At 42.6% G+C, this 16,537-nt stretch overlaps 1 protein-coding gene across 2 annotated transcripts; it reads right to left on the bottom strand.

The window, feature by feature from the left end:
• Positions 1 to 6,780: 6,780 nt before the first annotated feature.
• On the bottom strand, positions 6,781 to 14,559 carry pcdh18a (protocadherin 18a). 2 transcript variants are annotated; one of them, XM_072462440.1, is made up of 4 exons: positions 11,624 to 14,559; positions 10,963 to 11,051; positions 10,214 to 10,386; positions 6,781 to 8,347 (listed from the first exon to the last, which is right to left on the bottom strand). In XM_072462440.1, the coding sequence occupies exons 1-4, from the start codon at positions 14,108 to 14,110 to the stop codon at positions 7,539 to 7,541; spliced, it is 3,558 nt and encodes a 1,185-aa protein (XP_072318541.1). In that variant the 5' UTR covers positions 14,111 to 14,559; the 3' UTR covers positions 6,781 to 7,538. The 2 variants fall into 2 exon arrangements, with proteins under 2 accessions (XP_072318541.1, XP_072318542.1); XM_072462441.1 differs by having other exon boundaries at positions 10,963 to 11,018.
• Between the last annotated feature and the right edge of the window lie 1,978 nt (positions 14,560 to 16,537).

Here is a 16,537-nt window from a genome sequence, read left to right as displayed (position 1 = left end):
AGCAGCAGCCACGTGCGTCTGTGTGAAGTGGCGTTGGACCAAGCTACAGCAGCAGCGAGACACTGTATTTAGTTTCTATCACTCTGCACTAATCCAATTGTCCAGACAGGGAGCGGGGCTGCCTGAGAGACGGGAGGAAACTCAGGTGAATGGAGTGTGGGAGGCTGAGGTTGGCTGTGGTCCAGTTTTAAATGGAAATCTGGAGAGGGATTTTTATTAGTAAAAGTGAGGGAGCAAAAAAGAAATTGGAGTGCTCAAAACATGTACTGAAGAAAGAGCGAGCAACAACTAAAAGGTTTATGTCCATAGAAAGAGTTCAGCTTGTACCGCAGAAGAAAAAAAAAAAGATGTATACTGTGATGTACAATATTTACAAGCGTCTCAAAGCAGCACCAGTATAGTACTAAAACTGAATGTAAGGTGGAATACTTTATATGTTGTCATTTGTAACTGTTGTTACAAACTGTGCAATTCATGTGCAATTACTGTCGTGACACATGCAATGGTATTTATTTATTTATTTTATCTTCAGTATTTTTCCCCTCCATCCCTTGTTGGGAAATGGGAGGTTTTGTCTATAGGAGTTTTTGTTTATAAGAGATCTTCTATTGAGAGTGTTTTTCAAACTTCCTATAAGTGATCTGTTCTTTTCCTCTGTATCTACCTCTGTATCTACCTGCGTTGCAACAATGAAATTTCCCCATGTGTGGACAATAAAGGATTATCTTATCTTATCTTAAATACTTCTGCTTTAACATATTTTTCTGCTTTCTTTCAACCTTCAACCTTATGGCTTTACTTACACTCACGTGAACATTTAAGTGTGCCAAAAAGTGCTTCCGTGGAGTATCTAGTCACATTCCACTAGTGACACGCACTTACTCATTATAGCCCAACACGCTCCTGGCTCCATAGTAAACACGTCGTCTGTCATCCACACAGACACAACAATGAGAGCAAGAGAGCACACTCCCTCCAAAAAAACGAACATCTCACGCTGTGCTGAATCAAAGAGGACAAAACAGACTGGAGAAGCATAAAGCGGAAGGCAATTAGACAGACAAAATGAGTCAGCCATAGCTCTCTTCTCCCGCTGTATGGCTCTTGAGCGAGGCTTGCAGACGGTGCCAGGATCTGCAGCTCCGCGCGCGTCGTGCAGGAGCGCAGTGACAGGTCCCACAGTGCCATCTGCTGGACGAATGTGTTACGGCAACGCGTTTGCATTGAACGTATGAGTCACGCGCACAGTTTACTTCATGTTCATGGCCGTCAAATGTAATCAGCAGTGGCATTGACTGAATAGCAAATTGGTGGATATATTTCACAGCAGATACAAACAAATGTATTTATTAGGTGGTTAATCAATTTTTCTACAAATCATGCACATATGATACTACATTGCATGCATCTTTACCGCAATTATAGACTTATTTTTATGCATCTACTTAATGTTGTTCCTTCAGCAAACTTCAATATATCAAAAAAAAAATGTGGTTGTTTTTTTTAACATTTAGATTGCACGTTTAACATTTAGTACCAAGGACTGCTCTACTAAAACAAAAGGTGTGATAAGTCTGTGTGCTGTTTGTGCCTGTTCCAAACATGGATAAATATAGAGAGTGACAGTGACAAAGTGTTAAGTCTATGCCACCCACGTCGAGGCCAATGTGCAAAGGATGATGATGATGATGATAATGATGATGATGAAGGCAGATGCTGAATGCAAAGAACTGGAAGTTCTGGCAATGTGTGTATTTAAAATAACACTAAATATGCCGTGGTTTAGATTGTCAAAAAGAAAACATATTACAATGAAATAAAAAATAACATAATGTGTATGCCAAAATTGGTATTTTTAAGCATGATCAAGTTTTGCATCTATCATAAACATTAACACTGACAAATTGTAAGACAGAACTTCCATGAGAAATTGACTAGTATCATGTATGTAAATTTACGACAGCAAACACTATATTTTCTCATGAATTGGTTCTTTTCAGATTCTAAATATGAAAATGTGATGATGTGTGCAATCCTTTCATTTTAATGTAAAAGAGCTGCTCTATCACAATTCACAACAACAACAGCAAACACAGATTTTAGTTATAAATAAAGACACAAAGACATAGAGACAAATTCAGTGCTGGAATGGCCCAAAATATGTAAAGTTATCCGAGAATGCTAACGGCAGCTGCGGGCTAAATGCTAAGCGTGCCGCCTGCTGTATTTAAACATCTACACAGACAACTTCCATTAAGACTCAGTTGTGACTTAACTTGTACTATTTATGCTTAAAATACACATAATTCACCAGGAAACATACTGTGAAAAGGTTTCCAATTGAATCAATGTTGAGTTTCCCCCACGACACCCCCTAATTGGGAGGTTTGCCAACTATATCTAAAAGAGTGAATTATTATTGGGCGTGGCACCTAGACTTTGGGAATGGATGCCTTAGAACAGCCACATAACCCTCCATTATATGTCTTGCACCTGTTATGAAGTAGCAGTTCCACCTGGCCTCACTACTCTCTGTATATTGTACACTGTGCAATGTAAATACAGATATAGTAGTAGAGAGAGCATGCCCACAGCGTGCCAGCGTGTCTTCACTCTTTGTCCATAATGCCAGATTGCTGCATTAAAAGAAGCACACAGCACCACAGATGGGATGGCTCGCTACCAACAACTGGCAGGCCAATTACTCCTGTTTCAGAATTCCTTTCTAAGCTACGGAGCACAGTCAATAGACACCCATTATCGCATCGGTATGTCAAGCATTCCTATATACCGGTAAGCAACACAATGGCCCCGTAACGCAAGTCGGGGCTGACATTTGTTACTGTGTTGTGCGTAACGAATGGCCTTGTTAATTGCAGGGGAGTGATTGAGTCTTTAGTAATGCCGTTGGTTCCACCTGCGGCACAGCTTTGGCATAAAACTGTTTTTTTCAGCCCTTTAAGTCAGATGTTCAAATCTAAAATGCCAGACACTTTAGAGAAAGGCTAACATGGTGATGTTCATATTTTCCACCCACAATAAAAAGGTTTTTAAGTGGTTGCAGCGTGTGGGCATGTAAAATGTGGTTGCGCAATATCAAAGAAGCAATTTTGTGAAGCGCTGCTTAAACGTCATGAGCATTTGATAATCGCCTGTAATGGAAATGAATGACTTATTTAGCATTTACAAATCAATTTCTAATTTGATTTGATACATTTTTGATATGCTGTAGAACTGTGTTTGATTTGCTGTATTACAATAGTATAGTTTGTGTTCAGTAGGTTTATTCAAAAGCAATGCAGATCCATCCTCTAATTGTTGATCTTCTAAAATGATCATAGTGCATTGTGGGTAGATGCTACACTAGTGTATCTTCGGTGAATTTGCCACATGCTAACCAAACGGAGGACACGTGCCTCCGGAGGATATGAACGTTGGAACCACGCCTAAATCAGACCGAGGCAAGGCACCTAGGCTTTGGGAAACAGCCAATGACAAACAGGAAGAAGAGGGGAGGGGCAAACAAAGAGCACAGATGAGAGGAGGCACTAAACCCATGACAAAAACACAGTAATCCCTATTGGTCACATGCCAATATGTTTTGTACACAATATAACCATACAATTCACAATACCTGCATTAAAAATACTCATCAAATATCCAAAGTTACTAACAGAATACTGAATACCTGCATAAGACGTATTTTGTTACATAAGCTAATGATTGGAAAATTGGTATAGGAACAGAAAAAGTGTCTGAAATAAATGCTTGTTAGTAATATTTTCTATCATGTAATATATTTGTCGGGGCAAGGGGGTTTTGGACAAGGGGGGTTTATGGAAGAAAGGTTGGGAATCAATGCCTCAGAATATTTTCACATCATTGAGAGTTGCATTGCGCTGTACAAATAGTATGACATTTGAAATTGAAGAAATGAAGAAATTCCACGTTCCACATTCCACACATATTCAGATTTCATTACTACGATACTACTGTGCTGCTTACGTGATCAAGTACTGCGAAGTATCTTGGGAAAGTTACTGTTTTCTGAATACCATGAAAGAGCAAACTGTGCAGGAATACAATTACTCAAAAGGAGTATTCTGAATAGGTATTTTCGGTACATGTATTTAGTATGTATTTAGTAATCTCCCAACACTGGCTATGAATACTCAAACTTTACTATTGGCACATGAATAGATTTGTTTAGGTTTACAGGGCAAACTGTTACAGACATTAACATGTTCAATATCTACACTGTTGAAAGCCACAAAATAATACATAATATGAGAGTTAAATAAAAATGAATAAATCAATGTTTTACTTTTCAGCACTGACTTTTAGATTGCCTCAGTCATGCAAGAGTCTATAGCCTGATATATAGAGTGCTACTACATTGCAGAGTCTCTCCACAAATCAAGAGTAGCGGGGGAGTAATTTAGGATGTGAAGGGAAAATAAGAACGCAATAAGTGATATGAAGATGAGGATAAGCATTTTTAATTTGTCCCAGAACATGATGGTGTGATATGAACTGAGAAGGCAGAAGTCGAAAATATTTATGCGTGCGGGGTGCGTGGCATGAATATATGGAGGTATAAGCAGCTAGAGGAGACAAGAACAGGTTTCAGAATAATAATGAGTTGAAGACCTGGCAGAAAAGGAGCCACTCTGAATGTGATGATTTTACTGAGAGAATAAGAAGTAACAGCTCCATAAACAGTGCTGTGAAGAATACTTTCAGTTACAGAATACTGAATGTCTGTGTTTCAATGTATTTTGTTATATAGTCAACTGCTTGGTCCGATCAGAGTACTGTATTCTGAATACTTAGAATACTTTCACATTGAATTGCAATCATTTATCACTGAGAATCCTAAGGAAATCAACTGTATTCTGAATACCTCCAAAAGAAAGAGTAACTGTAACGGAAGACAGTTACTACACTGTCCATTAACACATTTATATCAAAGCTAAAGCATTATGACTTTCAATAAGCTTATACAATAGTTCTATTCTACTCAGAGGTGGGTAGAGTGGCCAAAAATGGAATCCACATATAATATTACTCAAGAAGTACAAAGTACAAAGTAGGGGACTAAAGACTAAAGACTACTAAAAGTAGAAGTAAAGAACAAACACTCAGCTCAAGCAAGAATAAACACAGAAAACACAACTTTCACTCAAGTAAAAGTAAGAGTAAGTAAGAGTACTGCTGCACTACACTGTGAATTATTTTGTTGCCTTATATTTTTGCTCCACCTGCAGTTTGTATTAGATTGAAGTATATTTGTATTTATCTTGATTTGTCATTCACTCGTTTGAACGTTTCTATTCTCCTGCTGTTTATTTTTTGCTTTGCAACATTGGAATTTCCCCATTGTGAGACAAATTAAACTTATTGTATCTTATCTAATCTTTTTATATTACTGGAATGTGCTGAAATGTCAGGTGCCACAGGGGTGCGGTAGTGCACTGCACACTGTTATTGTGTCTTTGGGCAAGACACTTCACCCACTTTGCCTGCAGTGTCCATGTGTGCTGGTGTATGAACAAGAATGTGTTTGTGTGACAGCCCATGGCTACAATCTGGCATGTTTGCAGCATGTGTATCATGTTTGTTTAACATGCACTATCCCCACCAAATCAATGAAACAAATGCTCAAGTAGGAGTAAAAGTATTGTGCCTGAATACAATTGTATTAAAAAGTTACATGATGGACTTGATGATTCTAAACATGTCAAGATGACAACTAACCGTTTATTACCTTTTTTCCAGTGGTTATAAACTACTGTACATGAGTGTTTGTTATTGTCGATGTTTGAGCTCTGTGTGTACACTAATTGCAATTAGTGTACACACAGAATGACAAACAAGCCTTTACTCATGAGGTAAATTGCTTCATTGAGTGGCTGCGTCACTATTTGTTCCTGTGTTTTTTTAATTATTATAATAGAAACATGTTTTTTGGAAATCATTTTTTTTTTTTTTTTTTAAGAAACACGTTTTTTGGACTACTTTGTAGGAATCGCGCAGGAATCGCGCCACAAAAATGCAGAAATCGTTCGACGCGCGTTTACATAGACTTTGAATGTAAACTGGACGCTTTGGCCGCCGCGGTGTGAAGGCCCCTTAATACTTGTAGCATGTGCAGTGTTTTCTGTACGGGATATGGCCATGTGTTACACAGTCACTCACAATGGCCTCTGCTGTTGCATGGCTTCAAGTTCACTTTGTTTCTTCACCTCAATCCGCACATTGCATGAGTGGTCTTAGTTTGTCTATCAGCTTAAGATAAAGTATCTTATGTGCAGCTACCGAAAGCGCACTTCCATTTTCAGTTTAATTGTATTACAAGTCCATATGGCGGCGTTGTACAATATCATGCTCTTGATTTCTCATCATGTAGAGCTATTATCAATGATGCTTTTCATTTGCACATTCATATTTACCATAAGCTTATGTGCTCTCAGATGAGAGAGGCGGCTCGAGAGAACCTCCGCTCTGAAAGTAAATTAACACCTAAATTAATTTTAATCTGTGTGGCTCATTTGGGAATGCATTTATGGTTAATAGCATGGTTATTAGTTATGCATGTGAATAGTGGGAAAGGCTGAAAGCACACAGCAGGTTCTGGTTGTGCATACATAAACAGCTGTAGTACCTTAAAAAGGCATTAGGGGGTGCTAAGAGATAAAGGGGGCTGTGAAAGCACTGCTGTGGAAAAATGGGATAGAAAATAGAAAATACAGTACACACTGTAAAATAATGTTTCAGGCATGTTTATGAACTTCACTTTATTATTCACCCACTGGTCACAATAATACCATACAAAAATCAAATTCCAACGTGGAACTGCATTGGAATGTGATATTTTGGTACACACGCACACACTGTCAGGAACAAAATTAAATACAGTTTTATAAAATAACAAAAAAAATGGACGACAGACATATTTAGTGATTAACACATGCAATGACAATATAAAAAATAGACATTTGTTTTCTTCCTTTCTGTACAAACATACATGGACACATATAAATATATAGAAGTAAAAAAGAGTGTATTTTTAAAATACAAAGTTCAAATTGTACAGAAACATTCCATCATAACAAAAAACGAAACAGAGCACAATATTCAAGTGATTCTTGTCGTTTTCACAAACACTGTACAATATTGTACACTGCAAAAGCAAAAAGTAGACCACTGTTCCCCATGGAGTCAGTTGTAAACATTGTAAATAAAGACAGGGTACACTTGGCGGATCTCTACTTGAAATCCCTCATTCAAGTTCAAGAGAGGCTGACCTGTTCTTTGAATGCACTCTTTAATGCCTTCAAGACACTTCAGTGCTTTTTTTTCTCGTGTTTTCTCTGAGAGTCTCTCAGAAAGCACTTACCATAAGGAAATATTTGGTAAAACAAATAGGACAAGCTGTAAAATGAACTGGCGACAGGCTTTATAAAGTCTGTATTTGTTGGCACAAAGAAGCAGTTGTGAAATGTCCCACTATGACACAGTAAACCCACACTTAGTATTTAGTTCTGCCGGACATCCTGCAACAATTTGTTGATCTCATGCACCAACTCACTAGCGTCCACATTGGTGTCATGGCGACCCTCGCTCCGCTTCCCGCCCTGATGAAAAACTCCATCAAATTCGTCTTCCTCATAGTTTTCGGGGATTTCCTCCATAGCCGGGAGCCACTTGAGAAGAGGAGGCTGCCCGTTTGAGGCGGTCGAGGTGGAAGTGGATGTTGTTGTTGATGTGTTGGAAATGTGGTTGTTTGACGCTGGATTTAAATAATGGGTATTGGCCGCCCATGCTGCCACGCCAGGAGGGTAAGCTGCGCCTTTCCCACCCGGTAACAACCCCCTTCTACTGTCTTGGGGTACAGCATTGTTAGAATTAGCATTAGCTCTCCCCACCGCCCTGTCGCTCGCTGACGGAGGCACAGGCTGGCTTGTTTCATTACATTCTGCGTAGCTATCCACGTTCGGAGGGAGGAGCCGTTGGAAAACACTGTTCATCTCGTTGAGAAGGGATCCAGCCCCGCCCCCTGCGACATCACTTCCTCCCACCACTACCCCACCTGCTGCCTCCTCGCTGCCGGGCTCCTTCCCGAAAGTGGAGAAACTTTTACGGCGCTCTGAATCAACGGAGGACTGATCGTCATCTGTTTGCTGCTGCTGCTGCTGCTGCTGTTGGGGTTGCTGGGTAGATTCCTCCCCGGGTATGTACATGTTGTTGCGGTAGTCGGATGAGGATTGGGGTAAGGTCAGAGGGGGCATCCAGCACTGGTCCGAGTGTCCAAGGACGCGGCATTCATCTGTGCACAGTCTCATAGCTGCAAATAAGCAGAAGAAAAAATAGAAACAGAGAAATGTATGTGAAAAATGAAGCATAGGGAGTGATTCACGGAAAGTTTTGAATATTTTATGCTACATTGTTTTGTTTGTGGTTTTAGGATCTCTTTATTCTGTTCTCAGGGGCCTATTGTGTACTGTATTGTTTTCTATCTTCAGAAAATTTATTGTGGGTAGCTGCAGGTAACAAGGAAACACAAAATGAAGAAAATAAAATGACAATGTGCTAAATCTGTCCCAAATACAACTAAAGGCACACTGTTAATGCAAAACCTGCCTGCCACCTTGAATGTGCTGCTTATTTTGTGAATCATTTTATCATATCTAGTGTGCATAGCCATATAAATAGAAAAATCTAAGCAATTTTAATCTGCTGAAGAGAAATAGGGATAATCTTTGCTCCCGGACCATTAAACCTCCAAGTCTCTCTCAAAAGCACACAAAAAAAAGACAGTGTCCAAGCACACCTCGCCATCACTTTATCTCAATAATGATAGAGAATACATTAACAAGTACAGAAGTGAGGCAGGGAAAGACGCAGAGGAGGGACGGCGTCAGCAGCATAGAGGGAGAATAACATCATTCTAAAAGCAATTACGATGAATTCTCCTCAGTTTGAACATGAAAGTGCACTACTGTCACTCACTGCAAGGGAGAGAGAGAGGGAAAGGGGGGGAAAAAAATCCTGCAACCTAAGACGCATACCTCTGAGTGACAGGCGACTCATCTAGGCTCTGGGGAGGATTTTTACAGACACGACTCTATCTTAAGGGCAGATAATGCACGCACACAGACACATACGGAACCACGAAAAGCCAGTGAGACACACACCGTAACCTCAGTGAATGTGATAATGAGCGTGGAAATGAGGGGCTGTTGAAAAGAATGGGGCTCGGTACAATGGACCATTGTGTCTGTGTTGAGGGTGAATGGAGAAAGCTGTGTAGGAGACAGGGACCGAGCAGCAGACTAATAACTGGCTCATAAAAAGGACCGGTGCTGTCCGTGGTGCTGAAATTAGTTAGACTGCAGGTAGAGTGGATGTGCCGGTGTAATCTGAGGTTTGATCCGCGTAGCAAAATTCATCTAAGTTTCGCTAAGACTATTTTGATGGCAAAGGCTCACAAAGAGCATCTTATAACAGTGTTTGTGAACTCGGCTACAGAGCTTAACAGTGAACGCCCTCCGCTTAGTTACGGAAGTACATTTTCCATTCATCTTTCCCTAGATTCTTGCGGGGGAATAAAAAAGTAATGTTTGAAAGCTTGCTCGAGGCCAATCTGCCATGTAGTAAGTAATGAGAACAAGACCTATAATTGTATTCAATTAAAATCTTTTACTGAAACTTTAGAAACCGCAAAGTTTTTAAAAAGTTTAGCCAAATGTTTTTACCTGTGCATTTAGAACTGCAAACAACAGTGTTTGGACATTCGTTACAACATAATTACTTATCCTCCATTTGCCTTGAAATTTATTTTTTCTTAATCTCTATGGCAAAACTGAATAAAAAATATACATCCAAATCTACAGCCAACTTTGAAGTGGGCGAGATTGTTGAGCTCCATTGAATGAAATGGCCAAACAAGAGGCTAACTATATTCCATAATACTGGTGTCTCGTAATGCTTAAAAAAATGGTAACACTGAATTGCTTAAAACACTTGTATAATATAGGATTGTGTAGGCAATTGTATTTTATTCTACCCCAGTGTGAGTCAATAGAAGGAACATGACAGTTTCTAGGACAGGAAAAAAACACAGGGGCTGCTGCGCTGTGTTTACAGGAGCAGCTAATGATGTGAGAGGAAGTGACTGGAGTGGGCGGGGCTACGTCACACTGTGTCTCACCTGGGTGGAGTCGATGGTGCATCTCGAGATGGATGAGGTCAGAAAAGCCCTCCCCCAAAAGCAGCCTGTCCATGGGGGATTCTCTGCCCATTTCACAGTCACTGTCCCCCGCCTCGCTGTCCCCACGGCCACTGTCCTTCAGGCTGAACTTGTCCATGTCTTGCAACGCATACCTAAAGGCATTAGGATCAAAATTAGAGTTTCACAGAACAAACAAGAAGATAGATTTTGTTTGCAGACAGGTGTCATTGATTTGTGATCTGCATCTCTCTTCCGGGGACTACAAAAAAAGTATGAATCCATCAAATGAAACTTTAGGCTGTTTGTAGAATCTATCAATTCTCTAGATGAGGTGTGGGACATAAATCCTCAGTTCAGGTATATCCTATCTGTAAATCTTTCACTGCAGCCACTGGGGCTCTCATAAATCTGTCATCTACAAATCAACAGGGAATGTTATGAGGAAGAAGCGATGGATTCATACTTTAATATGTTGGTGAGAAGACCACTGCTGCTGTAACAACTATAGATGGATGGCTTGCATTTCTCTCAACTGAATGACACTGGCATGATGTGGGAAATACAATAACACACCATTTAAACTATGGTCTACGTTGAACTGAGCAGGCAACTGCACAACAGGTAGTTGGAACATGTAGTAACACAATGGAGAACAAGTGGTTTGAAAAGTAAATAAAATAAAATCTCTTTATAGGGGAGGTAGGGGCAGGAGGATTGGGGTAATTTACCTGTAGCTGCGGGAGTATTTGTTGCCGCGGAAACTGGGTCTGGGCTGGTACTGGCCCTGATGGAGCATGGACAGAAGCTGTGAGACTTGCTACATCCAAAAATAACAGAAAATAAAAAATAAAACAAAAATAAAAGGGGGGATGAAGAACAGATGAGGGTAAAAAAAAGAAAGACAAAAAAGAGACAAAACAATGGATGAGTAAACACAAAATGGTTGATGATAAAGAGACATGAGACAAAATGGATGACATTAGAAAACAAAAAGGGAGATACTGGGTGGGGGGGTGGGGGTTCTTGACAAATACAGAGACTTATAAATGGGTTGTGAGGGAAGAGGGAGGGTGGGGGTTACAGAGGTGACGGTGTAAACAAGGTAAAGACAGAGACACGTGTAATCATCAACAATCTTAATGAGAGTCAGTTCAAACTACAGGCCAGTGTTGATTAAGTCACTGTCACATGTGGAGACAAGTTAATTTGTTCAAACATCTGTTTGAAGAAGATGGGAAGGAGGAGAAGAGCTAGGGAGGGGTGGGTGGGTGAGTGAGTGAGTGAGTGAGGGAGGGGTGAACTATGGGGAGCCAGTAGTGAGAAAATTTGGAAAGGGGCTAAGGGACCACAGTTGAAATGTCAGATTCATTCGATTTGCCGTGTGCTCACCTCTACTGGTGGAGTGGCGTGTGCGAGCTCCAAGGCGAAGCTCTCTGGAATGTGATTGGACGAGATGGTCACCAGGCTGTTGAGGGACTGGCGGCTGTGGTGGTTCTGCCGGCCCCCCATCTGCGCGCGGTCCATAGGGGGCGTAGCAGAGGGTGAGCGGTGGTGGGAGCGAATTGGCAGCGTTCCGTTCACCGTAGGGACCAAGGTGATGTCATTTTTGTGGATTTGGCGAGATGGCTTCTTTGGGTGGTGATGGTGAGTCGATTCGGCCACTCTGCAGTTGTACGAGTTTCTGTTGTCTTTCTTCTCGCGGTTGCAGCGCGTGGCAAAGATGACCATTATGACCAGCAGCACGGCACAGATGGCCACCAGGGAGATGATGATAATGAGCGATAAATCCAGAGGCGATTCGCCCTGGTCCATCACCTGCACGTGGTTCTCCATGTTTTCATACAGGGTGATTTTCAAAACTGCTTTGGCGCTCAGGCTCTCGCTCCCCTGATCACGGACTACAACTGTCAGCTCGGCATGTTCATGAGGAAAGTTCTCCAGGCTGGCGTTGGCGTGGATCTCACATGTTCTTGGGTCAATAAGAAAGAACCCCTCCTCATTCCCAGTTACAATGGAGCAGATGAGTTCAGCATTGACTCCGGTGTCCCTATCTGTTGCTCTGACAACTGTTACCAACTGCCCTGCCTCTGTAAACTTTGATGCAGGGATGTCGGCGCTAAAGTTCCATAGCTGGGGAACAACAATGTTTGGCGGATTGTCGTTCTCATCCAGGATGTTCAAAATCACGGTGGCATTGCTTGACAGTGGTGGCTTTCCGGAGTCTTTGGCTTGAATCACAAAAGAAATACGGCTAACATCCTCTCTGTCAAAGGTGCGCAGGGCATAGATGGCACCATTAGATGGGTCAATGGTGACATAAGTGGAAATAGAGTTTCCATGCACTGAGTTTTCTAGGACTGAATAACTAACTTGTCCATTGGTATCCAGATCGGGATCAGTGGCCACAATAGAGTACAGATAGGCGCCTGGTGCATTGTTTTCGGACTTAAATATCTCATATCTACCTTTCTCAAAGCGTGGGGGGTTGTCGTTCTCATCAGTGACATGAACAGTAAAGTGCTTAATGGTGGAGAGACTTGGAGAGCCTTTGTCCTCTGCCACCACAGTGAGGCTGAACTCTGATCTCTTCTCTCTGTCTAGTGAAACGTTAGTTAATATCATGTAATTATTCTCGTAAGTCTTCTGCAGCTTAAAATAGCCCTGGCCGTGCAATTTGCACTCCACTTCTCCGTTCAAGCCAGAGTCCAAGTCTTCCACTCGCACCAAAGCCACAAAAGTGTCCAAAGGGGAAGCCTCGGAGATGTAAGCCGCGTCCCCGTTTCCCTGGGAGGACATGAGGTTAATGCTAATGTCCGGCTTATTGTCGTTCACGTCTACAACTTTGACCAGGATTTTGCAGTGAGCAGGCATCGAGTTAGGTCCCATGTCCTGCGCCTGCACGTCTATGTCATACGAGTTAACGGTCTCATAGTCCACGCGCCGGAGCAGGGTCAGGTGACCTGTGTCGGGATTGATTTTGAACGTCTCCATGATTTTGGGGGCCACGTGACTGCTGAAAGAGTAGACTATTTTGGCGTTGGTGCCCTCGTCCGCGTCCGTGGCGTTCAAGTCGATGAGCAAAGTGCCAACCGGGGAGTTTTCGGGCAGGTTGATGACATATGACGACTTTTCGAACACGGGGCTGTTGTCGTTTGAGTCGGTCACGCTGATTTTGAGGAGCGTGGAGCCGGTCCTCTGGGGTACGCCCCTGTCAGACGCCGTGTATTGAAGTTCATAACCGGAGCGCACCTCTCGGTCAAGCTCCCGGAGCACCACGAGCTCCGCGTACTTAACACCGTCGCTCCGGGACTGGATGTCAATCTTGAAAAAATTGTTGGGCTCTAACGCGTACGTGTAAAGAGAGTTCTCCCCGACGTCTGGGTCTGTGGCGCTGTCCAGTGGGATGCGCGCTCCCACCGTCGCGCTCTCGGAGATCTCAATGGGAATAACGGGGCGAGCGAACTGGGGCGCGTTATCGTTTATGTCCAGCACTTCCACCTCGACGTGAAAGAGCTGCAAGTGCTCCGTGGGCAGCGTGAGCACGTCGAACTGGATCGAGCAGTTCAGATTCTTTTCGCAGAGTTTCTCGCGGTCGATCTTGCTCCTGACGCTGATCTCTCCGTCCTGCTCGCGCACGGTCAGCAGGGACGACGTGCCCCGCTGCATGGCTCGGAAGCGCAGAGACACCGAACTGGGAAGTTTGGCCAAAATATCCGCCACATCGTCTCGGAGTCTTGCAATGACTGTGCCCACCTTCTGTTCTTCATAGATTTGGTATTTCAAAGTCTTCCCGGAGACATGGCTTATGAAAAATAGCAAAGCCGCAAGTTTCCACATTTTTGCGAAAAAGAGTCTCTTCTCTTTCACTGCAAACATGTTTGATACACTCCAATCCAGCTACTACAAGTAGCACGAGTCAGTATCAGTTTAACAAACAAAATGCACTTTCTCAACCGTTGGCATTTCTTTTTCCAAAATGAGCCAAAAAAACCGCACTCGTTAAAATTGTTGAAATTGCACAGGTTTGCACTGAAAATACGTACAAGTCCTCCCTTCCCCGTTTGCAATCTCTTTCACGGGTCCAGTGTGCGTGGATCCCGCTGAATGACACTGGAGTCCGCGCGTCTGTCTCTCAGTCGCTCCTCGGTGCGTCTGCTGTGAGCGCTGCGCTCTGTCTCGCTCCTTTCTGCGTTTGAGGCGCCTGTGCGCGCACGCTCCCAAAAATAACCCGCCTCAGACCAAACTCGTTGTACATCACCGACAGCCCCCCTTCTCTTTCTTCCTTCCTTTTCATGCCGGGAAAGACAAACGCTTCTTAAATCAAACTCTGGCTGGTGGCCACTATGAAGTCCACAGGAGGAGGAGATACGGAGTGGGCAGAGACCCCGCCTTGTGTGTGTGTGTGTGTGTGCGTGTGTGTGTGCGTGTGTGCGTGTGTGCGTGCGTGTGTGCGTGCGTGTGTGCGTGCGGGGGAGGCGGGGGTCACTTTCTCCTACTTTCTAAGTAGTAAGGGAAAAACGTCCATTAAAAAAGCCGTCGTTTTTCATTGCAATAAAACCACAGGAAGGTCCAGAGTTCCTCGCTTCAGGTCTGTTCTCTGGCAGCACGGAGGCGCACAAAAGTCAACATTGTCATTAAAAAGTCAGAAAATATGGTCAGCTCGAGCTGTACTACGTGGTGCGTTAGAGCGCACAGGGCACACTTCTGAAACGCCAGGCAGCCCATGGCAGCTGTCATCTCTCCTGGATGCGGGTACTATGCTCGCAACATGCCTATATTCTATGTGTGCTTTCAACTGGCAGCTGACCATCCGCGTCTTACACTTTGTAGACGATGTGCGCAGGACATATTTCTCATGCGCTTCATCTGTGGCTGTCGATCGGTGAGAGTAAGCGCAGTAAACTCTGTGGCGAATTGGGCAGAAAGAGCGCTGGACTCTAATGAATGCTTTTAAAGAGTTGGTCACGCCGAGGAACAGCTCTGTCCCGTGAATAAATCTGTTTAACATCACTTCAAACTCACTGCAGCAGAATGAGGGGATTTTAGATACCGCGCACAGACATATGCCTACTTAATACACTCAGGGGATCCCTTGGTGGTTGGCTATTCTTTTAATGCCACTTTCAATTTGCATGCATGCATGGATCACAAAAAAAATAACAACAAAATCTTTGATTTCAACATTCTCTTGTTGTAACGTTTAAAGTTGACAAACAATCTTGATTTTGTAACTCTTCTTCTGATGAGTTCTTTTAAAATTCCCATTCACAATCAAAAGTCACGTTTAAATCATTACACCCAAAACAATTTTAAAGCTACACTGTAAGACAGAGAAGACGGAGATGCAAACTTTGACAAATGTGCACAACTGGGAGCGCTGCATTCTGGATTACCATCTGGCGACATGAATTTGGCACTGGGTTCGAGCAATTAAGCCTAAAGTACTTCAGTCTCTCCAGCCGAGCAGAACCCTGTGAGACTGTGAGAAATGGTTTGTAATGAAGAGAATGAATTCTGAACTGCCCCTCATAAGCCAAAGGGTAAAAAAAGCCAGAAAGTTGGAAAGTTTGTCTACATTTGAGCCATCGTTCAGCGCAGCTGGGGAAACTTTCAGGAGCATTGGGAAACTAACCCTAACCCTAACCATAGTACAGAGTTTGGGATTGGTTTTGTCAGGGCTATAACAGTTGAAGATGAGTCTATTTTGGATGGTTGAGTTAAGTTTAGGTTATTGCAGACAACTGCATAAATTAACGTAAATTGTAGGAAGCAGATCAGTGGTTTAGAATAAAACCATGAAAATATACACACAAAAAACATTTTACCCCTTTTGTCTCAAGCTATAACATATCATTTTAACACAGCCACAATTATAACTATAAGGAATAGATAGATACAAGATATGCAAAAACAATTGAATAATTTAGTAAGAGCTGCTTGCCGCTGTCTGTGTGCAAAATGCAACAAAGGCACCAGTGCAAGACTTAACGCTCATTCACGTGGCTCCAGCTCAAAACAATAACTTATTACATATTCTAAAACGTGCAAGTACACAGACCAGAAGCTATCCTTTTGAACCCGCCATTTCAGATCAGCCTGAAAACCTTTCCCGCTCTACTATTCATGTCAACAAAATGTTTCCATTCACTCCCATTTTGCACATGTTGGTATTTAAACAGGTTTGATACGGGCACCAAAGCATTTCCATAGCTCAGATGCTCACAATGCAGTAATGCAATTTACTCCCAGCGTCCCAGGGAAGCTAATCACATTTAGAGAACAAAGTCTGCTCCTGAGTTTATG

The sequence above is a fragment of the Eucyclogobius newberryi genome, unplaced genomic scaffold, assembly GCF_026437365.1.
Source record: "Eucyclogobius newberryi isolate DKJ021-1_F unplaced genomic scaffold, fEucNew1.0.hap1 SCAF_4, whole genome shotgun sequence".
NCBI lineage: Eukaryota > Metazoa > Chordata > Actinopteri > Gobiiformes > Gobiidae > Eucyclogobius > Eucyclogobius newberryi.
This window is presented reverse-complemented; position numbering and strand designations above follow the sequence as displayed.

Coding starts and splice junctions, on each gene's coding strand:
- pcdh18a (XM_072462440.1), bottom strand. CDS start 14,110: ATGTTTGCAGTGAAAGAGAAGAGACTCTTTTTCGCAAAAATGTGGAAA. Junction 11,052..11,623: donor ACGCCACTCCACCAGTAGAG/GTGAGCACACGG, acceptor TTTTGGATGTAG/CAAGTCTCACAGCTTCTGTC. Junction 8,348..10,213: donor GCACCATCGACTCCACCCAG/GTGAGACACAGT, acceptor GCTTATTTGCAG/CTATGAGACTGTGCACAGAT.